Source organism: Drosophila gunungcola, chromosome 3R (genome assembly GCF_025200985.1).
Source record: "Drosophila gunungcola strain Sukarami chromosome 3R, Dgunungcola_SK_2, whole genome shotgun sequence".
In the NCBI taxonomy this organism is placed as follows: domain Eukaryota; kingdom Metazoa; phylum Arthropoda; class Insecta; order Diptera; family Drosophilidae; genus Drosophila; species Drosophila gunungcola.
The window spans coordinates 26,297,396-26,320,908 of NC_069139.1; the positions used below are offsets into that span (position 1 = coordinate 26,297,396).

At 35.3% G+C, this 23,513-nt stretch overlaps 2 protein-coding genes across 8 annotated transcripts in view; one reads left to right on the forward strand and one right to left on the reverse strand.

Moving 5' to 3' along the window:
• The window catches only part of LOC128251989 (histone-lysine N-methyltransferase, H3 lysine-79 specific), a 44,183-nt gene extending 42,157 nt beyond the window's left edge, over nucleotides 1-2,026 (reverse strand). For 2 of the 4 annotated variants that reach the window (XR_008267267.1, XM_052979294.1), the window contains exons 1-2: nucleotides 1,825-2,026; nucleotides 1,161-1,452 (exon numbers count right to left, since the gene is read on the reverse strand). The gene's annotated coding sequence lies outside the window, so the exon portion shown is untranslated. The remainder of the gene's footprint in view (nucleotides 1-1,160; nucleotides 1,453-1,824) is intronic. The other 2 variants (XM_052979297.1, XM_052979296.1) reach the window with 2 other exon arrangements.
• A 1,152-nt stretch (nucleotides 2,027-3,178) lies between these two features.
• Nucleotides 3,179-23,358, forward strand: LOC128259794 (transmembrane and coiled-coil domains protein 2). Of its 4 annotated transcripts, none has more exons than XM_052992384.1 (10): nucleotides 3,179-3,328; nucleotides 16,590-16,769; nucleotides 18,963-19,673; nucleotides 20,439-20,503; nucleotides 20,564-21,072; nucleotides 22,012-22,132; nucleotides 22,204-22,308; nucleotides 22,386-22,499; nucleotides 22,589-22,764; nucleotides 22,830-23,358. In XM_052992384.1, the coding sequence occupies exons 2-10, from the start codon at nucleotides 16,628-16,630 to the stop codon at nucleotides 22,954-22,956; spliced, it is 2,070 nt and encodes a 689-aa protein (XP_052848344.1). In that variant the 5' UTR covers nucleotides 3,179-3,328; nucleotides 16,590-16,627; the 3' UTR covers nucleotides 22,957-23,358. The 4 variants fall into 4 exon arrangements, with proteins under 4 accessions (XP_052848344.1, XP_052848359.1, XP_052848367.1 ...); XM_052992407.1 differs by having other exon boundaries at nucleotides 3,198-3,675; XM_052992391.1 differs by having other exon boundaries at nucleotides 3,214-3,280.
• Nucleotides 23,359-23,513: the final 155 nt, after the last annotated feature.

A 23,513-nucleotide genomic window follows, 5' to 3' on the forward strand; every position in this document is an offset into this window, starting at 1 on the left:
ATATATTCCATTCCTATTCCCGAATCATTCTGTTGTCTATTTTATTTTTGGTCGCTTTATGCCTACGCAAAAATAATCATGACGGACAAGACAGCACAAGACAAACGAAACTATCGCAACTTTTAATTGACAGAAAACTTGTGGCCAGGATAAATGGCTAAATGGCCAAAGTCGAAGTGGCCAAATGGCACGCATGTTACCAGCCCCCCTTTCACGGCCCACTCACTATAGCCAGTCCAACTAGTTTTCCATAATTGGTTTTGGTTTTCGGGTCTTTTCCATGTGATCAACAAGAAGAAGCTTCTCTAACTCGGCTTTTGGCATTTTTTTTCCAGTGTATGTGTTCCTTAAATTGGATTTTAAAGTCTGAAGCTGACAAGCATGAATAACATTTAATGGTCAATTTATTTCTAGCAAAATAACAGAAATCAAATATAAATGTCCAAATTCTGATTGAAAATTGCAATAAATAAAAAATCAGCAATCATCATCTACGTAAACTGATCACAATACCGAACAAATTTACAAATTAACTATTAATTGGAAATCAAATGAAGAACACTATTATAAAGAAATTAGAAAAGATATCTAATAAAAATATAAAACAGTCTGAACAAAATATGAAATTCAATTCTCATATAAATACATGCAGGTTGTTTATTAATGTATTCCAAATTTTTAATTATAGTCCCATAAAAAGTTCCCGTGTACGAGATTTTATAAATATTTTTCTAAGCTTTTATAAGAATTGTAAATTGTTGAGAAACTAATACAATTTTTGAAACTCTGTGTTTTTACGGTTTTTAAATACATTAACTCGGCTGCATGTGAAATATCCATGACTTTTCCCCTTCAAATTTCAAACCCATGATACGAGCGCCTGTGTTTCCCACTCGCAACTATCATTAACTGCCCTAGATTCCACAGTATTCTGGCACACGGGAAACCGATAAATTAATAAGTTTGACTTTTCCCAAGGTCTGTTAACTTCCGATATAATGAACGGCGCGGAAAATAAACACAGCCAGTGAACACACTTTCTCGACCTAATTTGCAAGTTTAAATTGCAAATTTCTCTATTGTCAGCTGAATTTAATGCCGATATTTCCTGGTTTTAATACTTATTTTTTATTTATTTTTCGTTTTATAAGAATACTTACATTTCGCGCACTCAGCGCTTTGTCACTTCTTCTTCGTCTCTCGCTTCTTCGCTTTCCTCGTGCTTCGTCAATTGATAGATAAGCCGTTAGCCGACGCCTTGGTTTTTTATTTTATTCCATTCGTTGTTGTTGTTGTGGATTTTGGTTATTTGATGTTGGTGGCATTCCGGTTAAGAAAATGCAACGAAGGGGAAGACTAAGGCGTTTGAAACCGCAGTTCACTGATTATTAAGCACTAGAATTAACCTCTGTTGTATTTGCTTTTGCTAAATATTATTTTCGTTGTCAAGCGCTGCAAGAAATATGGAAATATATAAGATTACTTTTCTCACTTTTTTATTACTTGCTTCTTCTTATTCGGTATTTTTCATATACACATATATATTTGTATGCACACTAACACACGCGCGAAAAACACTCGCGGCGGCTGCTGCTGCTTTTTCTTCTTCTTCTTTAAGCAGCAGCCTCTTTTTTTCATCGCTTTCGCTCTGCTATTCGCTTCGTATATTTCATACAATTTTCTTTTGTTGCAATTTAGACATTTGTTTTAGCACACATGCACACTACACAGAGGCACGTACACACAGAAGCAAATTATATTTTGCTGCTCTTTCACGCCGCACTGATTTGCCGCCTCGCTCTGACACACACACAATCTACTCACGTAATTCAGCTAACTTATTTTATATTTCCTGTGCAGCTAAATCGCACAATGTGCTTACTTCGATTTGCTGCGAGAACAAACACGAGTATTGTATAATTAAAAATTTTTTCACCGATTTGCTGCGACCCCAAAATGTTTCAGTACACACAGACACACACACACACACGCGCGCGACGCAACGACACGTCCGTTATGTTTCAGCGAGTGAGTGAAACAAAAACACAAAAGGAAGATGACAATAAGGGAAACGGAGAATCCCTAACGGGAGGCGCAAAATCACCTAACGCCTTGCTAGTATCGAATATTCGATTATTTTTTGCAAGACGAAATAATTAACGATCAATAGTATGATGGGAAGAAGCATAAATTAATTAGTATTTTTTTTCTCTACATCGAAATAAATCAATTGGAAATCTACTTGTGCGAATCCGATAACTTCAAAGTGGTCGCGTTTTCATAGCATTCAGCTTTTGTCGGGTCTACGTATTTAAACCAAAAGTTGGTAGTTTTTCGCAACAAGGAAATTCTCAAATTTGCGTTGCAGTCGCAATATTTTCGTCCAGATCTGTTTTTTCAAATTAAAAAAAAAACTGATTCTTAGGCACATGTAAATCAATATGTATTATTTAAATTAATATGGTTTACGTGTTTAAAATTAACTATATATTTGATAACCACTATAGGAGTCTCAATTTCCAATCATTTACACAAAAACATCTTTGCTTGGTCATATTAGCTATTTATTTACATACATTTACATATCCTTTAAAACTTATATTGTTTATTATTATGTTCCCGTGCAGCTATCAAATAAGATGTATTTTCCTATCGGAACGACGCATTGTTTTTTTATGTTTGAGAACATTTAATATTTATAAAAATTGTTTAATATATATTTAATATATATCAGGTCATAAAATAAGTATAAATATTAAAGATGTATATTTTGATTAAATTAAAATTCACCCAATAAAAGTATGTCGTTCCTCTGTAATGGAACTTTTAAAATTTCGAACAAGATGTGAAACTCATGTTCACTACGAACCACCATCAAAATGTTTTAAAAATACTTTTTCCTGGTCTTATATTATTAAATCAATGAGATAACGGGTAAAAGCTTATCTTAACTTTTAGTTGATAGTTTACATCTAGTCTGTATACAAATTACTGTATGGGGGAACGTTACATTAATTCGCGCACAGATTGCACTCATATTGCGGACATCAAGCAAGTGGAAAATGCTCAGTGGGAACAGGCCTTTATGTCAGTGTGACCATTCCGCAGTGTGTCATGTTGACGACGTATCATAAATACCAGCATTTTCCTACTCTTTCTGTGTTGCGGTATTCTAAACGAAAAGAGAGGCGAGCACACTTATTTTGTGTTGATTATAAGCGGCGGTTGGTCGTACGTCGGTCGAATCGGAAAGAAACGAAGAGAAGGCGACAAACAAAAAGTAAAGTGCAGCGACTGGCAGACAAGTTAAAAGGGCATACAATTATATGTAAGAAACAACGCAAATGTTTAACAATAATTAGCACTGGTTGAACAATCAAAAAACTACACTTTTCGCGAGGTGCGCAGAGCGAAAGGAAAATCAAAGTGGAAAATCTAATATACAAAAAAAAAAAAAGAGCCAAATTGTTGTTAACAGAGTGTGAGCGTGTATGTGCGATAGTTGTTGTTTGGTTAGTAAAAGAGAAAATCGGAAAAAGGGCGTCGCAGTTTGAAAATTGATGTGTGCATAAAAATCAAGCTGCAGCAGCCAAAAAAAAAAGGGAGAGAGACAGAGAGCGTAGAGAGCGGAGAGAGAGAGCGGGTGGCTGCACCTCAAAAACTGTTGTTGCAAAGGTGAGTGCGTGCCGAATATTGTTTATAGTTCAAAGTTGTTTAAAGTGTATTCACAACCACACGCACGTACAAAAAAAAACGTGATGGATTGGATTTTTATGCCAAGAAACTAAGGAATTTTATCGAGAGTTTTTTTTTCCAGCCTCAATAACTTTTTGGGTTAACGTTTAACTCGAAATAAACAAAATATATATCTATACCAAGATTTTAGTAGGCGTAATTCTTATAAAAAAACAACCATGAATCCATTTTTAATCCACTCTCAAATTTGTCACAATGGAAAAAATCCATCCTTATTTAATTTCATCTAAAAATGTAGTTATTGCCAAACATTATAATAATATATTATAAAGTATAAAATAATTTTTACATAAATGTGTAAGTAGTTATTAAATCATTTTGATTTACTGATTTGGTAAATAAAAAGCGATAACCATTTATAGTTTTTATATTCTTTACAAATAATATTTTGTTTGATGTTTTTCTGTTTAATCAAAAAGTTTTCCAAAAATATGTATGTATGTTACACTGTCCCAAAAACTCAGTTTTTGGCTGTTAGTTAAACAGTCTAAGCGACATTTTAAGTGTGGTTGGTAAATGGTTAGTGCCCGATAACTCCGCTCCTGAAAAGCGCTACGGATGGTCTGGCTTTCCCTGCCACTGCACTTGATTACTATTTGTTAAAACTCCCTTTCCCCCTGACATATGCATAACACAATCAACGTTAATAACAACTTTAATTCAGTTTATAATAATAGAGAATGCGTTTTGTGGCCTGGTAACAATCACACTTTCCTCCACGTCTCTTCGATCAATTCACTTAGCTGCACATTTTGTGTGAGATCGTCTTAAGCAAGCTTGTCTTTCTATAGCCTCTTCTTCCTGTTTGTTGTTATTATCATTTGGTTGCTTTTGTTGTTGTTCGGAGACAGGCACGGTTGAGTCTACAACAACACGTTTTTGTCAGCAATTGAATTAAATTCAACAGGAATGATAAATGTAAGCGGACTGAAACTGAAAAGAATCGGCATTTATAGCGAGGCTATTTCTACACAGAACAAAACTATAGTTGATTGTGGACGATGAAGCTAAATTAATTAATCAGGCCGCAAGTTAAACAGGAAATAAATTTTAAAAATTCGTAAATATCGAAGACTAGAAATGGAATCGTTTCCTAGGGTATGAGTTTACTTCTTTGTTATGCGAAAAATCTGCCTTTTTATCAATGAACATAAATTAATTTTTTACCGCTTTTGGTATCTTTAACATCTAAAGACATATATATAATTTTAAAATTATTTAATATTGTACTTGGTTTTATCATTATTTATGCTCAGTGTAGCCTTCTTGCTCGCACTCGTTTGTTTGTGCTTGTCAGCTATTTCTGGCGCAGTGTTTATATTATTTATTTAAATTCGTGTGCAGATCTACCTTCTCCTCTCTCTTCCACCGACTAATCTTGTTCAGTCTGTGACAACTGATGATTTTATTTATGAGACTCTGGGCTCATATCAAATACATATTTCATTTAAAAATTCTTTTGCCGAAATGTTTAAAAATCGCGCGCTCATTTTGTGTTTGGTTAATTTGATTTTGTAATCGACCAAGAGCATAATAAAAGCTTTTGCTCTTCACTTTGTTGCCAACGGCGCCAAAAACACTTGCACACATACGAATCTGGAATTTTGAAAGCCCACAAGAGGGCGAAGACCTAGACATTAGCCTGTGATGACGTCAAAGAACAGGTGGGTGGTGGGAGGAGTGGGAAAGTGCTGGATTATGAGAGAAAAGATTAACACAATGTACTTTTCATTTAGCCAGAGGTATTGTTTGGCGAGGAGTTTTCATAAAAATACTCATGCTTATCGAGTTACCGAGAATTAAGCTAGTTAATGTAATATAATTTAAATTAATTTAATTTAATTTATATTAATATTTAATCTTTTTTGCTTTTTGATAAAAATAAAATAAGCTAGGTAAAATAACATAGATCCAATATGGCTTTACCAAAAAATGTTAATTTTCCTGAACAAAAACACAATTATGAGAGTTTCAGTTTTCGAGAAACAAATTTACTTTCCTGATGATCTTTACATTTTCAAATTGTAACTTTTCCTTATGCTGATACGGGATGTCTGTCAAAGTGATTGACAGATTTCACTATTGATTAATTCTCTTTCAATCATTAAATATCGACATTAATTAGCTTTCTCTTTTTCTGAGTAATTGTCTTCAACTAACAGCCTTGATCGAAAAACAATTTTCAAACAGACCGCCGGATAAATTACTTTCGGATATGACCCAGTCCCAGTTTCGTTTAACTACTTCAAATCCCCATTAATCTTTGAATATCGTAGATTATGCAATAAATTCAAAACATAAAAAAGAGCACGAAAGCCAGCAAATTATTGCATATTTAATGAAGTTTTTTTGATGAGCAAAGGTAAGCGATTAAATAAGCCGAGGGAAAGTTGTGTTGTGTTTTATTTTGTTCTTGAACTCCTCTCGAACCCATTCAATTTGTTTTTGTTTTCCCTGATGTTATTTCATTTTGTTCTGTTTATTCTCTGTTGTTTTGGGCGTGTGCCCAAAAGAGAGAGGCGAAATGAGAGTGAGAGAGAGAGAGTGAGCGAGAGAGCCATGTGTGGGACCCGGCTCTTTAAATGGATTTTGTCCTGGCAACAAGCGACACGTACTTCCCAAAAAAAATATTTCGTTTTGCTGTGTCTCCTAAAATTGCTTTAGTTCACCTGATTAGGCCTTTGGATTAAAGCAAGAGAAAAAAAACACCTTAGATAACCTGAAACGATCGTATTTCCGCCTCTAAAATCAAAAAATCATGTTCTCTTTATGTACTTTTTAAAGTACATTCTGGTTTTATTACTCAGTATTAGCTGCCATCAGACTTGATTAGATTCGTTTGCTAATTTTTTCCCACTCCTCTGCTAATCGTACAGATTACGTTTATTAATCATAATTGGCTAATAAAAAATGTTTCGTTTCTTTTTAAATATTTCTTTGGGAGTTGACTTTTCAAAGGAATTCAGAGCTAAATAGTCAGAAATGGTTGAGGGAGTGACATAAAATGGAATTTCTTCGTAGATTAAAGTTCAGTAACCAAGGTAAAGCTAGAATTATGGCTGTTTTCGGTTTGTTGATGATGTCAGGCATGCTAATTTGGATTAAATGCTTATACTTATACCTTGGCTAGACGAAAATTAGGTTATTCATCAATTTTTCATGATTCTAGTGCCAAACCTAACTTATGAGTAGGCAATGAGTCCACTTTAAGAACATTTTGATATTTGTCATATTTTAAGTTTCTTTGCTCTCAGAAATTCTGGGAAAAGTGTTTGGCGCTTTGTTTTTATGAATGAAAGTATTTGTATTTGAGTTCAGGTGACTCATTCACTAGTTAAAAATTTGCTCAATCAGATGAACAAATATGACAATGACCTTATAAGTTAAACTACAGCTTCATAGGCTGTTGTTTTGCTATTGCCGCTCTGATGGCCCCACACATAAGTTTTAACAACTTCCGTTGTGAAAATTTACACATAAATTGTTAAATTGTTTTGCACAAACAAAAAGAGACAAACAACAATAGAAACGACAGTTTTCACTTTCACCTTTTGAGTTTTGCTCGGTTTGTGTTGCAAAGAAAGGGGACCATATGGGAAATGGAAAGGGTTGAGCGTTGTCAATCAATAATTTAATATTTGTTTTTCAAGACTAGCAAATACAACAACAGGATGACAAAACGACAGATCCAAACAATGAATGGAAATGCCAGTGGTTTGATTTAATGTAATTTTGATGACTATGATGGATCAATTTTTAATATTCCTTCTTTGAATTTTCCATTTAAAGTTTTTCACGATGACTAGTTGACACACAAATTATTAAAATAAGAAACATAAAAAACCAGAATCGCGAACTAAGAAATAAACGATAAAAAATATAAGCATTTAAAAGATCTTATCAATTTTTATATTTTAATGGACATCGAAAATTAAAGCTGTTTGAACTTAATGACTATAATATTGACGGTGTCTTTCAAATCAGAAAAACCGTCAATATTTTGTACAGAAGTATTTAAAAGAAGTATCTTAAACTCTTAGACTCAAAAGTGTTTTATCCAACATAAAATATGGTAAGGGTTGATTGAAAATTGGCAACTACCTTATCATAACAAATGATACAAAATTAATAATTATTGTTTATTTTTATCTTTATAATGATGTGATATGAAAGATCCACTGTTCTGAATGCAATACAATATATTTTCCCGTCTTTAGTTTTATTGTACACATTTCGTTGAGCACAATTTAAATTCATCAACCGCGTGCGATTTAACGTCACCGGTAGCCACCAATGAATCATTCCGCTTTTGTGGGCTGGGAAGGGAGGTGGGGAGTTGTGCTCCTTCCAAAACACGAGCTCACAGCAAACGTGTTTTGATCTCTTTTCTTTGTGTATATATTCTGGGTTTTGGTTTTAATTTCTGTTTCCCACTCGACAAAAAACAATGACCAAATTGAGCATAAATATTTTTGTTTGTGTATACGCCAAGTTAGCAGCGTGCTTTGTGTTTTTCTTTCCGGTTTTCTCGATTTTCATGAGTTTAATATTTCAAGCACGACTCTCACAGCGTCCCATTGGCTTATTCGTATTATTTACTTTGCTAATTTTTGCATATTTACATTTTAGTCATGCGAGCTTTTTGCTGACGACGTTTGGTCGTCGGTCAATTCAATTCATTAAACATTCAGTGTAAAAATGTTAAGCAGGTTGATCTTTGTCCGAATATTCGATGAGTAATATCAACAACAGCTGAACAAGCTGTTGAACTAACAAGAACGCGACAATCTGAATTGTGGCAAAATCCTGAAGAATGAAAAGCCAAAAACACGTGTAAGAGGTGGCTAAGGGGAAAATCAAAAAGTTTTCAGATTTATTCATTGAAGCCAAGTCTATGAAAAATATTTCTAGGAAAAGCATAAGAGTGTCACATTAATATTTTTAAATCTTATTTATTCAACTAGATATGTATTTTTCAAAGCATAATTCGATGAGACTTTAGCGTTTGTGTGCTAATCAGTTAAAGTATATTCAATACAAAATTTCAGAAGCAGCTGACTTAAATTTGATTAGCAAATAAGGGATAATAAGTTATCACTTGAAGATTAAGTTTTTAGAAATAACATTAATAAAGGTAATTAAAATAAAATTACATAAATGAAAAACTAATTTTTGGTTTTTATAATTGTTATACAAAAAATACAGAATCCAAACCTTATATTTTCAAACTAAAAAACAAATAAAAAATATATATTTTTAAATCTTCAATTCCATTATTTCTTATCCATTTACTAAGCAAATAAAATGAGTCACCAGATTACCTGGACTTCAGTAACTGTATTATGAGCCGAGCTCAAGGTTCAAACAGCTTTAAGTTGAGCTCCGAGTGTCTCATTTGACAAATGCCATGACACCATAAAAATAATGTCCGAACCCAACTCAACCTCTTTGGATTTCGTCTTTCTCCTCGCGTCTCTGGTTGCCATCGAAAATGTTATTGACCCGCAGCAAAAGTCAATTAAGCGATTCGCCCAAAATGGAATGATGAAACAATAGGTAAAGGGCGTGGTCAATGTATAAATTAATTAAATGCAAATTTTATAAACTTTTTCATCGTGTTTGAGCAATAAGTTAATTTGCTAACAATAATTCGTGCTTCTATTGAGCTGATTATTGTGTAATGAGCCAAAACCCAATTTGTTTGCTTGCAATGATGATTGTTTTTGAATAAGGTGTCATAAATGGAAACAAAAAACGTTTTTGGATTATAAAAATTGTTTGGGAAAAACCTGTTGAAATTTGTGTCGAAGAAAAAAAATATCGGTCTATATACGAAGAAAAAGATATTGTTTTGATAAAAATAAGAATGTATCAACCAGAAAGATTGCTTTCACTGAAAAAAAAATTATTTAACTTATAGATGTTCTAAAAAAAATTTTATTTTTAAATTTAATATAAAACTAAATTGTTAAAACCTAAGAACGTTTTAATGGCTTATAAATTATTTACTATCTAGGTCAATTTTTTTTCTACAAAAATTTATCAATATATTTGAATTATCTTGGTTTTATTTTAAACAAAGATTCATGGTTGCAGCAAAACTAATCCGTTTCAAGAACATTTCGATCATCCGATAGACCAACCTTAACCTGTAGGCGGGGTCAAGGTTTTCGTCTTTTTATTTTTATACACAAAACATAGGGAAATAAAAACAAAAAGCTCAGCACCCACAGCTGCTAGTTTTTGTGTAGAAGCAGGCCATAAAAATGTTTTAAATGTGTCATGAGTTATGACCGAAACATCGCCTGGCCCACTAGAAGTATCTGCCAAGTTTTAGCAGCATCACGGCCCCACATGCTGGACTCGTGCTGCGAGTATCTCAAAGAAAGTGGCACAAACCAATTGCGTTAATGGGAAGCCGCAGCGGAAGAGATGGTCCCGCAGAGAGAAAATGGAGATGTGGCAGTGGCACCACCGACTTGGGCAAAAGGCATTAGATAACTGTCATAAAGGTAATTGCCTGGCTGACTACTCTGTTGTTAGTTGAAAAACTTTTTCCGCACCGCAAAAACCGCAGGTAAAAAGAAAGCCGGAAAGAAAAGCATCGAATGAATCGATTGAAAACACTGTTTGTCTTTAATTTAGAAGGATGTTCAGACCATTCTGAGTTTAAGTGACAAAGCAAGCAAAATTATTGCCACTGATTACAAAGCAATAAAGATAATTATTTAAACTGATAATTGGGTAGTATTTATGATTAAAAGGCTTTAAAATGTAGCAAAATGCCCATTTTAAGTTATACTTTTCTGTACATGTCATTTGTCATATACGGGAATCGGTTTGTCTAAAACAATATATAAATAAATATATTGCTTGTTGTTCTTCTTTCGGGCTTCTTTCCCAAAAATTTTGCCTTCTGTATACAGAAATGACGATATCAGGTTTCCCTCATTTGCTGCCCTCTGATTAATAAGGTGGTGAATCAAATTCATATATTTACACACTCGATGAGGCACCAAATGGATGTGGGCTAAGCCCACACCCGAGAGCTGATTAAAGTCAGGTGGGTAGGTCGTGGGTTCTTTGGACATTAGATAAGACGTAACCACGGTCAATTGATAGCCAATCTTACCGAGAAAAGCTCTAAGCGTGAATAACGTTTATTTGGCAAAGAAAAACATTTGGGATAGGATAAAACCATAAATTGTGACTAGGAAAATTTGCAGGTCTTACACAATAATGAAGTTCAGTGTTTTTATAAAATGTTGTATTTGCATTATTGCTCTTGACTTTTAGTCTTTCGAAAATGATGAGAAAAATTTTTTAAAAATGTATATTGCCAAAGTTTTAAGTAGTGGGTCTTCGAAACGTCTACCGCTTTTTGGAATACTATTCATTTCGATTTATCACTTCTGGCGCATAAAAAAAAAAACAATTTTACTTTACTTTTGTTTACATGGCCCTATCTCTGTGAGTATTCCGGAAATTGCAATTTTACTCTTTGTGTTATTTCCATTTAAAAGGAGGATGGGAAACCATAACTCAAATTTTATCTTTGTTTTAAGGCCATGATTCACCGAGAGATTTCTGCATGAAATGCTGCTTAGATATTTCGCTAATTCGCTAATGGGAAAAGAAAGTGTGTGGATATATGTGTACAAATATATTTTTATCGTTATCTAAACGCCATTAGTTCGATTTGCACTCGTGTTACCCACTAATTATGGCAGATAGTAAAATAAATTTTCCCTCTCACTTTTCCGTGTTACACAACATCTTTGGCTGATTGATTGATAAATAAGGTTTGTAATTAAAATACAATTGCAATCGCTGATATCTTTCGGTGGCAGTTCGAAAATAGATCTGCTGAGTATCCATTGCAGCGATAATAAGCTTATTGGAAATATCGCAAACGTTTCTTTTCTTTCCCTGTTTATTTTTTTATTTTGTGGTTGTGGTTGTCGATTATGACAGTACCAAGTGTGCTTATCTAAAACAAAAATACAGCAACAACATGTGGCGCAATTCCTTTGTTTCTTTTTTCGTACCCTTACAAACGTTATTATAATTTTAAGACCCTACAGTTTGCAATACCTTTTGTATTCAAATATAAATGTATTTTCTGTGTTATTTCTGTGCGATATTGAGGTTTTATTATATTATTAAAGGAGAGCTTTATTAGATAAATTCTTTAATATTGGTATTTTTGGAGGGGTCTGCGAAGTATAATTATTTAAATATTTGCAGGCATAAAAAAATAACTGCATTTAAACTTCGAACTTTTTTGTGTGTAGCATGAATCACGACTCGCACTTGACACCTGCCAGCTGCTCTGCCACCCGCTTTTATTTCCCTTTCGCCACCTTTTTTTACCACCCCCCTGGTTTTGTATGGCAACGAATGAGAACAAAGTCGTCAGCCCCAATAATAATAAAAAAAAAAAACTGGCAGGCTACAAGTTACCTTTTGCTTGTCTCCAACAGCAATTTAAACACCTGCAATAATAAAACACAACGCAAAATGCTGAAACAACAACGCACCAGTAAAGTAACATCTATAAAAAACACATTGACAACATCGTCTTGTCTTGTTAAATTGTTGAGGTAATGGGCCAACAGTCAAAAGTTTACTCACTCATTTGTTTTTGTTTTCTTTGGCCTCTTTTCTTAACTTTTACTGGTTTTGTTGAGCAAACTTTGCAATTCTTCATGGGAAGTTCAATTGGTTGTTGGTATGTTTTGATACCCTGACCTGCTCAACATTTATGAAACTGTCGGTATTCGCAGCTCTTGCGTAATCGGGGCAAAATAAAAAAGTTTGAGTTTACGATAAGGAAGCATAAGGCATACACAGAAAAAATAAGATTGATTAAAAATGTTGATACTCTGCTTATAATAATATTATTAATTGGCAGTATGTAAAAATTGTAAAAAGAAAATAGTGAGTTATAATCTTTTCGTTGTTACAATCCATTTCATAATTTTATTATTGTCAATATAAAATATCATTATTATTTCGTTCTTATGAAAAAAAATGTACATTGTAAGTGAACCTAGAGCAAGTTTTCCATATTTCTAAATAGTTTTAAACCGTCTAGAGCTGGAGGAACTTATAAGTGTAGTCTTATTGAAATAAACAGTAATTCATGAGGTCATTTGAATTGCAAATTTTCCAGACAGTCGAGTGCAAGATTGTTTAGATGGCAGAAATGTGGACCAAAGTCTATAAAAGGCAACAACATGCTGTCTAATGATAGAATTACTCACAGTTCATAGGGTGACATAGAAAGAGGGGCGTTTTTGGGAGGGTGGAAGTGGGGAGACTGGGCGGGAATGCAAACGAGACATAGAGACAGTCGTGTAATTACTTGTTGACTGACTGTCGTCTGTATGCATGGACTTATAATTTAATGCGGCTCTTTATATTTATAATCCAAGCGTGGTGACCTTCACAGAAGATAACCAGCTGCGCTGCCAAGTCAGAATTCCGAGATGTTGTATTGTAGAACGTTGTGGTATTTCAGTACCGAGTCATTAGCAAACGTCTTGACATAATTGAATCTGCATACTAAGTATGTAAATATGCATGTGTGTGTATAGGGCGCTCTTAATAATAACAATAATGTCTAATTCTGTAAGAATGTTTAAAAAGATAGTTTTAAAATAAAAAATTTGTAAAAACATATGACAAACAAAAACTGCTCTTAGTAATTTAAGAAATCTGTACAATTGAGCAATACATTCAGATTTCTAAAGGCAATATTATCTTCTGTTTGAAAAGATGTTAACTAATGGAAACTGTTGGTAAAAACAGCTTGTATTACAAATATACCATTTAAAATAATTTCACGAAATGTGAACTTGCACAGCTTCCATTAAGAAAAACAGCACTTTTGTACTTATTTTAACGTATGTACTTTACGTACTTAATGTAAAATCACTTTAAGAACAAAAAATATAAGTATGCCACAATTTTAATTGAGTTTAAATTTTAAAAGGGTCTTTGTTTTCAATAATGCATTGTCTTTTGTCATAGGTCTGGGCTTTGATCATTGATCTCTGGACTGTTAACGCTGTCCACTCCCCATTCTTCACTTAGAGATAAGGAATGCGGAAGTTCCGACCGATTTGAATTGTTTCCTTTCCTTTCGATGGATCTCTCGCGTTCAGTTGCACTCGAAAACAGACTATTGATAACCGAAATTCTCTGGCTTGGTGATCCTCTGTCCTACTGCTTCTTATCACAACAAACTGCGACTTGTTCCAAACAGAAATCTGAAAATGAGTTACATGTAGAGGAGATACGAGAGATTGTAGTCTGCGACACCATGAGTTTCAAAGTCGTGAGTGCAGTGACCCTGAATATGTTTTCAATTCACATTGCAATTTACTTACTAGAAGAATTGATAAGCTTACTTTGTTTATTGAATAAAATAACATTTCTGTTGATAACATTTTAATTGATAATTCATTATTAAAACATAAATATTCCTATTTGTAGTAAATAAATTAAAGCTTTTAGTCCTTAGGTAGATCCGTGCCCTATATGAATAGAAAATCTATATTTATTGATATAAAACAGTGTAGGTGTCAAATCAGAAAATAAATAACAAAATATAAAAATAAATCGATCGGAAAAGTTTATTTGTATTTAACTAACAAATGCTCTTAGTCCGAGAAAGGGCATTCCCAACTCGTCGATGTCTTTCTTCGTTTCGCTTGATATATAATTTCAATGCGCTTATTGTTATTTTGTTATTGTTTTGTTTTCTGTTTAAACATCAGTCAGCTCACGAACAAAAACAACGTCGCAAGAAAGCGAAAAAGACGCGAGTCGCGGGAATAACAAAGCACGAAAAACAGAAGAAGGTTACAAAATACGTTGATTAAAATTCACAAACAAACCGAAAGAAAGGGGCACAAAGAAAAATGATTATGCTCGATTCACACAGCAAATCGTCGTAGCTAAAGGCGCCGAACCTCCCATCCGCTTCCCCTTTCCCCTTTCCACCATCAGCTGTGAAGCAGTCAAGTGCAGATGAGCATTTGGGTTGAAAGCGCAACGGACTGAGTAAAGACCATCTTTATCTCTCTTTCTCTGTCTCTTATCCCCTTTCACTCACTCCTCTTTGCGAGATGGGTGATGCCAGTCATAGATTTCATAGTAGCTAAAAAGATTAGTATGTATATTTTCTGATAAAAACTCTATAAGAATTATGGGAAATTTGACAATGGACAATACATTTTGGCAATTATATAAAGACTACACCCAGAGAAAAAGCATGGTAAATACACATATTTTATGTTTAAAATAAATATTTTCGGTTCCGATTTACCCCCGAAGGGTGTTGTGTTTAAATCAAGGTGTGTTACATTTTCACTTATAATTTTAAGTATGTAAAAATTAAGTTTTAAATAAAAAAAATTTAATTTTATTTCCTATTAGACAAACCCATTAAATATGTTAATCATGACATTATCATGTTTTAAGTTTAAATTTGAGTAATTTTATTCAAATATTTTAATGTTTAATTTTACTATGGGGTTTTTCTCTGGGTGTCTATATGCTAAATAAGATAGTATGACGAAATACTTTGTTAAAGTTTTAACATAAATCTGCATCTCAAAGTTTTCTAATATTAAGAGTAATCTGTCATTCTAACTAATTTATGGCGGTATTTTAAAGACTTTGTTAAAATTGTAACAAATTTTTAAAGACGATTTTTTAAAACCTCTCTTTAATCGTAACTTTTTTATGGCGGTATCCCAAATCTAAACGGCAGATAAAACTAAAAAAATATATAACTATGTTGCCTAAACAGCTTAAAGGCTTACAATGCAAAATTGTAGATTGTTAAAAAGTCTGAGCATGTGCGATTGTGTCGGCTGGGCTAAAGGGATTTACCCAACGGAAAATTACCCGAAAACTTTAAAGCGCACAAAGAAAAAGCGGAACGCGAGTGGAAAGTGCTGCCTGTGGATTCTCAATTGGTTCAAGTGAAGTAACAATGGGGTAGGTCTTCGGCGGGCGTGAAAGTGGCATCCATTAAAGCTGATTACGATCCGAAAGGCCATCCAGCTCGACAAAAAAAACCAAAGATTAACTGATTCACTTGGAAAAGAGCGTACATAAATGTGATGGAATTTGGGATGTTTCATGTGGCGGATTAAATGCAGTGGAATTTATTAATGGGAGGAGAACTCAACTGGGTGTGCTGGCAACAAAGCAAACAAAAAGGCTCGAATGTATAAGTGTTTATAATCAAGTAAACAATTTATATTAGGGTGGCACACAATGATAATGATGATGCGTCCGCCGTCTTTATTTGAGTCTCTCCCCAACAATCTAACATCATTGGCATGCCGCCCATGACACTTGAGTTCTACACATTTTCAGACGGAGAACGTATATACTCACATAATCAATCTATATAAGGTTCTCCGATATAATCAGTTGGTAGCTAGGGGCAATAACTCTAACAAATTGCTACCATATCTGGTTAAGAATAGATTGTATACATATCTATCTGAAGGCGAAGCCGAAGCCGAAGCACTTGAAGTGTGTCAGCGATGACAGTATTTTGGGTATTTGAATTTACAAGATGGTTTCCATCTGCCAAGAAATGCTAGGAATGTATAGCATTTATTATTCCATGTGCTCCAGTTTTCTTCTCACTTCTATATATTAAAATATATTCCGATTATGCGCGGATTATCAGCTGGCTGGCTGGCTGGCTGTCGGGCAGTTGATTCACCTTTAGACTTTGCTACCTAGCCTAGAAAATGCTCTGAAAATATTGTTATTAATTCTCGTTCGTTGTTGTTTCTTTGCAGTCAGCGAAATCGTGGTCATTGAATGGCAGTTTGCAATAATGGACTCCACGCCTAATGCGGCCCTTAATCCGAACCATAATCGGGATTTCCTAACACTGCAGCCTCTGCGTCCGTCTCGCGGATCCAGCTCCAATCTGCGCTCTAGTCGCTCACCCTCAGCCAGCCGAAGCACCGAGCAAAGTAATTATCAATTATGATTATTAATCCTCCGGACTCCTCCTCTTCCCGAACCACAATCCCCTCCTCGGGCTCCTTCTCTTCCATTAGTTAGTCGCATAATTGGATTGATTGGCTCGTGTTGAAGCTTGAGCTTCCTGCATCTTATCAGCGGGGCTAATGTCAATCTGCTGAGGGACTGAATGTGGTTGTCAAGCTCTATTTAAATGGGGAATGCTATCAGTGGGCGTCTTATTCAATTTGTGCTTCCGCCATTAAACTGAGATGGAGAAAATATTAGTTAAAGAAACAGGAATACTTTAAGAGTTTGTGGGCATCATTACCCTCCAAAAAAAGTCATAGAATCTTAACTATTGTTAATTGAATTTAGAACTTTTAAGTATAAAAAATTTTCAATAACCTAGTATTTAATTAGAACAACGAAAGTATCAAAATAAAACTTATGTGATTTAAAAATAAAGACTTAGAATAAAGTTCAAGACCCTACGGTATAGAAATAAAAATAAATATAATAGGGGTTATATTATTTAGTACTGAATTAGTACTTATACTTTAATACTGTTTGCGGTTATTTTGCAAAACACACTTATTAAAACTAAACTAAAAATGTTTTTTGCGCGTTTTTAAACTTAACTTTAGTTTAGTACAAATTCAGTATTCCTAGATTTACATTAATTGAAAATTTAAATTTTTTTATTACTCTTATGTTTAAATCTAATTAGAAGAGAACATTTTTAGGTTTTGGAAAGATTTTAAAAGTTTTTTAGTTAAAATGAGCGTTAAGCCTTAATGGGAAAATCGTTTTTTTTAAGTTTATAGGCTATTAATTTTGATTAAAAGTAAACAATATTATATAGTTTGTTGTAGTTTTCTCTTCACAAAGAAAATCTCACTTTGGGGTTACTCTGTATACTATTGTCTATGAATTTCCACCCCGCCAGATGATGAGCGATGACTCATCTCCAAGAATCCGAAAACCCTTCCAAACACCCCCTTTACGGCCATTATTCGCAATTTTTGTTCGAGTTTGGCATCAACAAGCTTACAAATAGCCATATATAAATCAAAAAGTATAGCCCACTTTTGAGTGCTTTCGTTCAATATGTTGATTTTTAATATTACTGTGCCTAACATCTGCTTTCAGTTTGATTTCACACTTTACATGTCTTTTTCTTTATTTTTTTATATTTTCTTGTTTAGCTTTGTAACCGTTGAATGTTAGCCTGCCTAACTATCTACACTTGCAATTCAAACAAAATCAATCAGAATCATTGATAAATGTAGGTATACCGATACTATTAAAATAAAATTACTTTGCAAGTTTTAATAACAATGCAAGCACTTTTACCATCACACCCATGCATTCATTCACATAAACTTATAACTGTCAATTTGGTTCTATTCACAGCGATTAACACGCAATTTTAAACGCTATTAAACTGCCTGCGATTGCTTCTTCTTTTCCCCGCTCTCTCTTTCCGTCTCTATTTTTTCTTGTTTGTATATATCTTTACACGGCTCACGCACAGGTTGTCCAACTGTCAATCAATAAAGTGAAATAACTCTTTTTTAAAACCCTTTTTCATCACACATTAAACACACGAACCACACTCTGAATCAGTACAGTTGAACACAATTTATTTTTGGAACTCTGATCACTGCTAGTTTAAAACCGCGCCTAATGTAACAGTTAAATAAAAACATTGAAAGTATTGTAACTTATTATTAGGTTGAAGGTTTTTAAACCGCAGCCAATGATTTAATTAAGTACACAAACTTAAACCGATAAACTAAAACAAAGTACCTACAACAATAAGTAAAATAAATCTTTACCACTATGACAAAAACAGAAAAACCGGCGTTCGCATAATAACATAAAAATAATCTTCACAAAACAGTAACGTTAAAAATTTGCTACAGAATATTTGCAAATTATAACTTATGGATTAATTAAACTTATACGCAAACGTATAACATTCTAATAAATGCACAGTAAACTTAAAACAGTAATTCATTCCATCACCATCACCATCCCCGTACACACAATAAACTCAATGTGATACCATTTTTTGTTTTGCATTGCTAAAAACGTGCCTCATGATCAAGAGAATTTAAAAACTAAAAAATAACAAAAACGCAGCTTAAGACTTCGAAAATAACCCAAGACGTACTTTTCTATGCGCCACAATTCGCCAGTGTCCCGGGAGCGAGCCAGCGAGGCAGCGGCAGCCACACAGACAGCAGCAGCGACAGGGACGAGTGCCACATCCGCCGGAGTATCGGGAGTATCGGGAGGATCGGGAGGAGCAGGGACTGTGGCAGCGACGACAACGGCGACTGGGGGTACTGGCGGTACTGCCGGGTCGGGAGCAGCCTCCGCGAACACGAACAGCAATTCCTCGGCCTCATCCAGCACAGTGGCAGCTGCACAGGCGGCTGTCTACAGCGGCGGCAACACGGTGACCGGCAGTTTGGGCAGCGGCGGGGTGGTGGCTCGTGGTTTCCGCAGCCACAGCCCCACCCATCGGCGGCGGAGTCGCGAGCGCCAGCGACGCACTCATGGCTCCGATCAGGGCGGCCTGCTGGCCTACAGCGGTCTCGTCGGCGTGAACGACATGACGGATTTCCTGGGGCCACAGCAAGGTGGCGGCGGCGGCGGCGGCGGAGGAGGCGGTGGTGGAGGAGGTGGCGGTGGAAGCGCCGGCACCGGCAGCGGCCTGGAGGACTCCCGACTGTCCGGCAACGAGGACTACTACTCCTCCTTCGTGTCGGACGAGTTCGACAGCAGCAAGAAGGTCCATCGCCGCTGCCACGAACGCAGCTCCAGCGTCCAGGCCATAGACCGGTTGAACACAAAAATCCAATGCACCAAGGAGTCCATCCGACAGGAGCAAACTGCCAGAGATGGTGAGTAAAACGAATAAAATATAACTAAATATAAAAATTGAGCACTTAGAGTACATAAAATCTGTAGGCATATTGAAAGTACAGATTCGCAAATTGGTTTGCAAAATTTACCTAAATATACAACAATCCTGGAGTGCTAGTAATGATCTTAACTTAAACCATTCTAAATGCGATGTAATGTCCTTTTAACGCTCTGGACCAATGACATCTAATTATTTTCTGAGCTCAAACCAGCTACTACCTATTTCACAAACATCAGATATAGGAATGAACTAAAAAGTGCCAAATGTACTTACATTTAAGACATAGTACGCTAAAAGTCGATACAAGTTGAAATAAAAATAAGTTTTTATGCAGAACATTTCTTTGACTAACTTTCTAGTATCACCAATAGTATTGTCAATTTAAGTATTTTTTAAAGCCATTTAATTGGGAAATCCAACAGCTATAACCATCTTTAGATAAAAAAATTTTATAAATAATAATATTATTTGCCCAGACTTTTCTAATGACAGGTAGTCATCGGGTTTTAAAAGTCACATTATCTGTATTTATACGCCCTTAATTAAAAATTTATAATAATTACTATTTACTTGACAATGTTAATGATAGACAGCAATAAAGGCAAAAGAGTTTGTAAAAAAGTTTGAAGGAAATTAGGTATAAAAATGACTATAATAACGGGCGTTTAGACATTTAAAGACATTTAAAAAACATTTGTTGTTCTCTTGAATTTACTGATATTATTTAATTCATCTATTTCAGATAATGTCAATGAGTATCTGAAGCTGGCAGCCAGCGCAGACAAGCAGCAGCTGCAGCGTATCAAGGTATGTTCAGCCATCTATCCTTTTAAGAGTATAATTTCTTAACTTGAAATTCCTTTGCAGGCTGTCTTTGAGAAAAAGAACCAGAAGAGCGCACACAACATTTCGCAGCTGCAAAAGAAGCTGGACAACTACACAAAGAGGGCCAAGGACCTGCAGAATCATCAGTTCCAGACGAAGAGCCAGCACCGTCAGCCGCGCGAAGTCCTGCGGGACGTGGGCCAGGGACTCCGCAATGTGGGGGGCAACATCCGTGATGGCATCACCGGCTTCTCGGGATCCGTGATGTCCAAGCCGCGGGAGTTTGCGCATCTGATCAAGAACAAGTTTGGCAGCGCCGACAACATCAACCAGATGAGCGAAGCCGAGCTGCAGGGCATGCAGTCCGCAAACGCCGACGTCCTGGCGGGCAGTGAGCGACTGCAGCAGGTGCCAGGAGCCGGAACCTCAACGGGATCGGGGGGCGGCGGACAGAACAACAATATAGGCGGAGCGGGAAGCGGTACGGGAAAATTCAACAGTGACAATGGCAGCGAATGCAGCAGCGTGACCAGCGAAAGTATACCAGGAGGGTAAGTGTAGGGGAGACCTTACAAAAAAACTAAATACTTCACAATATAGTAATATGGTAAAAAAAAAATTCTCAAGAGCACCAAATTTAAGTTTAATTAATAGCTATTCAATTTTATATTTAAAACAAAATATGCATAACACCTAATTGATTTGTCTAAAATGTTTTTTTATTGTTATTTTATTTTGTGAAGGAAAAAGCAAATTTTTTTGACGGTGAAAAAAAACCATTCCATTTATATTTAACGGAAAGCTTTAAACGGAACGGAACACAATTTGGGTTAAATTGTAGATGTGTTTTAATTTATAAATTGTCCTTATAAAAAAATTTTTTTTTTCTCAGCCCATTAACAGAAAACAAACATTTTGAGACAGTGTTTTCCGAGCCAAAAACATAATTATCAGGTTTTAAAACCCAATCTGATTGAACTTTCAAAGGCTCACGGGAAGAATAGCAAAGATTTTAACAATAATCCATGCAAAAAATGATATTTTTCATCTGTTAAATCGTGTTATTTTCTCTACCTCCCGGTTCCAAATTGGTTTATTAATAATAAATGAGAGTTAATAACTATTGAGAGTATTCCCTTAAATAACCAATTGAAAATGTAAACTCAGTTCGTTTTTCGAACAGCTGTAACCTTTCCCAGATTGGATAAATAAATTCATTCTACGACTATAATTAAACACACATTGACTGGCAAAAGAATTAAAAATAGAGCGGTTTTGTTTTTAGGGACTTTTTAATTAATGTTTTGGCTGACATGGAATTGGGTCTGGATACGAATTTAAACTCTTTAAAACCTTTAAAGCGGTGAAAATGTTTTTTTATTTATAAAATGGTTAAAAAAACCCTTAATTATCAAATTTATTCTTTAATCAAAAAAAAATATATAATTGTTTTTAAATGTCTGCTAATTCTGTTTATTTATCAATAAAAGGTCGGGCAAAAGCCAGTCGGGTGCCAGCCAATACCACATAGTGCTCAAGACATTGCTAACAGAGCTGGCCGAGCGAAAGGCCGAGAACGAGAAGCTTAAGGAGCGCATGGAACGGCTGGAGGTACGTGGAAAGCCTGGGCAAACCTTGCTCTGTTACCAATAATATTTTAACATGCTTTCTGTTTTCGGTAGACGGGCCAAAAGGAATTCAACAATCTGACCGCCACACTCGAAAGTGAACGCTATCGTGCCGAGGGACTCGAGGAGCAAATCAATGACTTGACGGAATTACATCAGGTTCGTAGTTCACTTGGCTGATGCTTTGGCAGTTTGCCCGACATTCGTGCTAATGCTTTGCCGCCTTTGTTTGACAGAATGAAATTGAGAATCTGAAGCAAACGATTGCCGACATGGAGGAGAAAGTACAATACCAAAGCGATGAAAGACTACGTGACGTCAACGAAGTGCTCGAGAACTGTCAAACGAGGGTAAGTTCGAACGTTTGGAGCCTACAACCACTAGCCAACCTCATACCATCCAAATGCAAACCGAATCTAACAAAGCTCTTCTTGCCCAGATATCGAAAATGGAGCACATGTCGCAGCAACAATATGTCACCGTCGAGGGCATTGATAATTCCAATGCACGGGCCCTGGTTGTGAAACTCATCAATGTGGTATTAACGATACTGCAAGTGGTTCTCCTGCTTGTGGCCACCGCTGCTGGCATCATAATGCCTTTCCTGAAAACGAGGTAAGCAATAATAGTTGCTGAATTCTGTGCCACGATGAATGTTACAAATATATTACTTTTTGCAGGGTTCGCGTTCTCACCACATTTTTGTCGATTTGTTTTGTCATCTTTGTGATACGACAGTGGCCTGATGTTCAGGATATTGGATCCGGCCTAGTGCGCCATCTCAAACAATCGCTGGTGGTCAAGTGAGCTAGGTCTGGTTGGTAGCCACCATCTCATCTACCGAGTAGTTTATACGTTATTTAGTTAGCCTAAGTTATAGAGTGCATATTTGTATATAGATTATCGATATCGATTATAACAATTATTTTAAACTGAAATTGTATCAATTATCAATGCGAACACACACTCTCGAGAAACTGTACAAAAGATTCATACGCATACGTCTTTATCACACGCCTAATCATCACAACACACTCTCGCATAAAATTTAGCAAAATTGATTTAAACTATGTAATAACTTAAAAATGCTGACATGTCTCCGTGCATTACTCAACTATATTTGAACATACATAATTTATGTATAACCTATATAAAATATTTACATTACTATAAAACAATTGAAATTATTTAATATAAAAGTTTGTATAAGTCGGAAATTTATTCTCTATCGGGAAACATTTTTAGAAACAGTGTTTGCCAGTCCCAAAAACTATGGCAAATTCTGCCCCCAAGCAGGCTGCATTGCCTGCCAATCGACTAAATAGCTCCGATTACCAATCTACCAACTATTATTAGTGGACTTA

Coding starts and splice junctions, on each gene's coding strand:
- LOC128259794 (XM_052992384.1), top strand. CDS start 16,628: ATGGACTCCACGCCTAATGCGGCCCTTAATCCGAACCATAATCGGGAT. Junction 20,504..20,563: donor AGCAGCTGCAGCGTATCAAG/GTATGTTCAGCC, acceptor ATTCCTTTGCAG/GCTGTCTTTGAGAAAAAGAA. Junction 22,765..22,829: donor ATGCCTTTCCTGAAAACGAG/GTAAGCAATAAT, acceptor TACTTTTTGCAG/GGTTCGCGTTCTCACCACAT.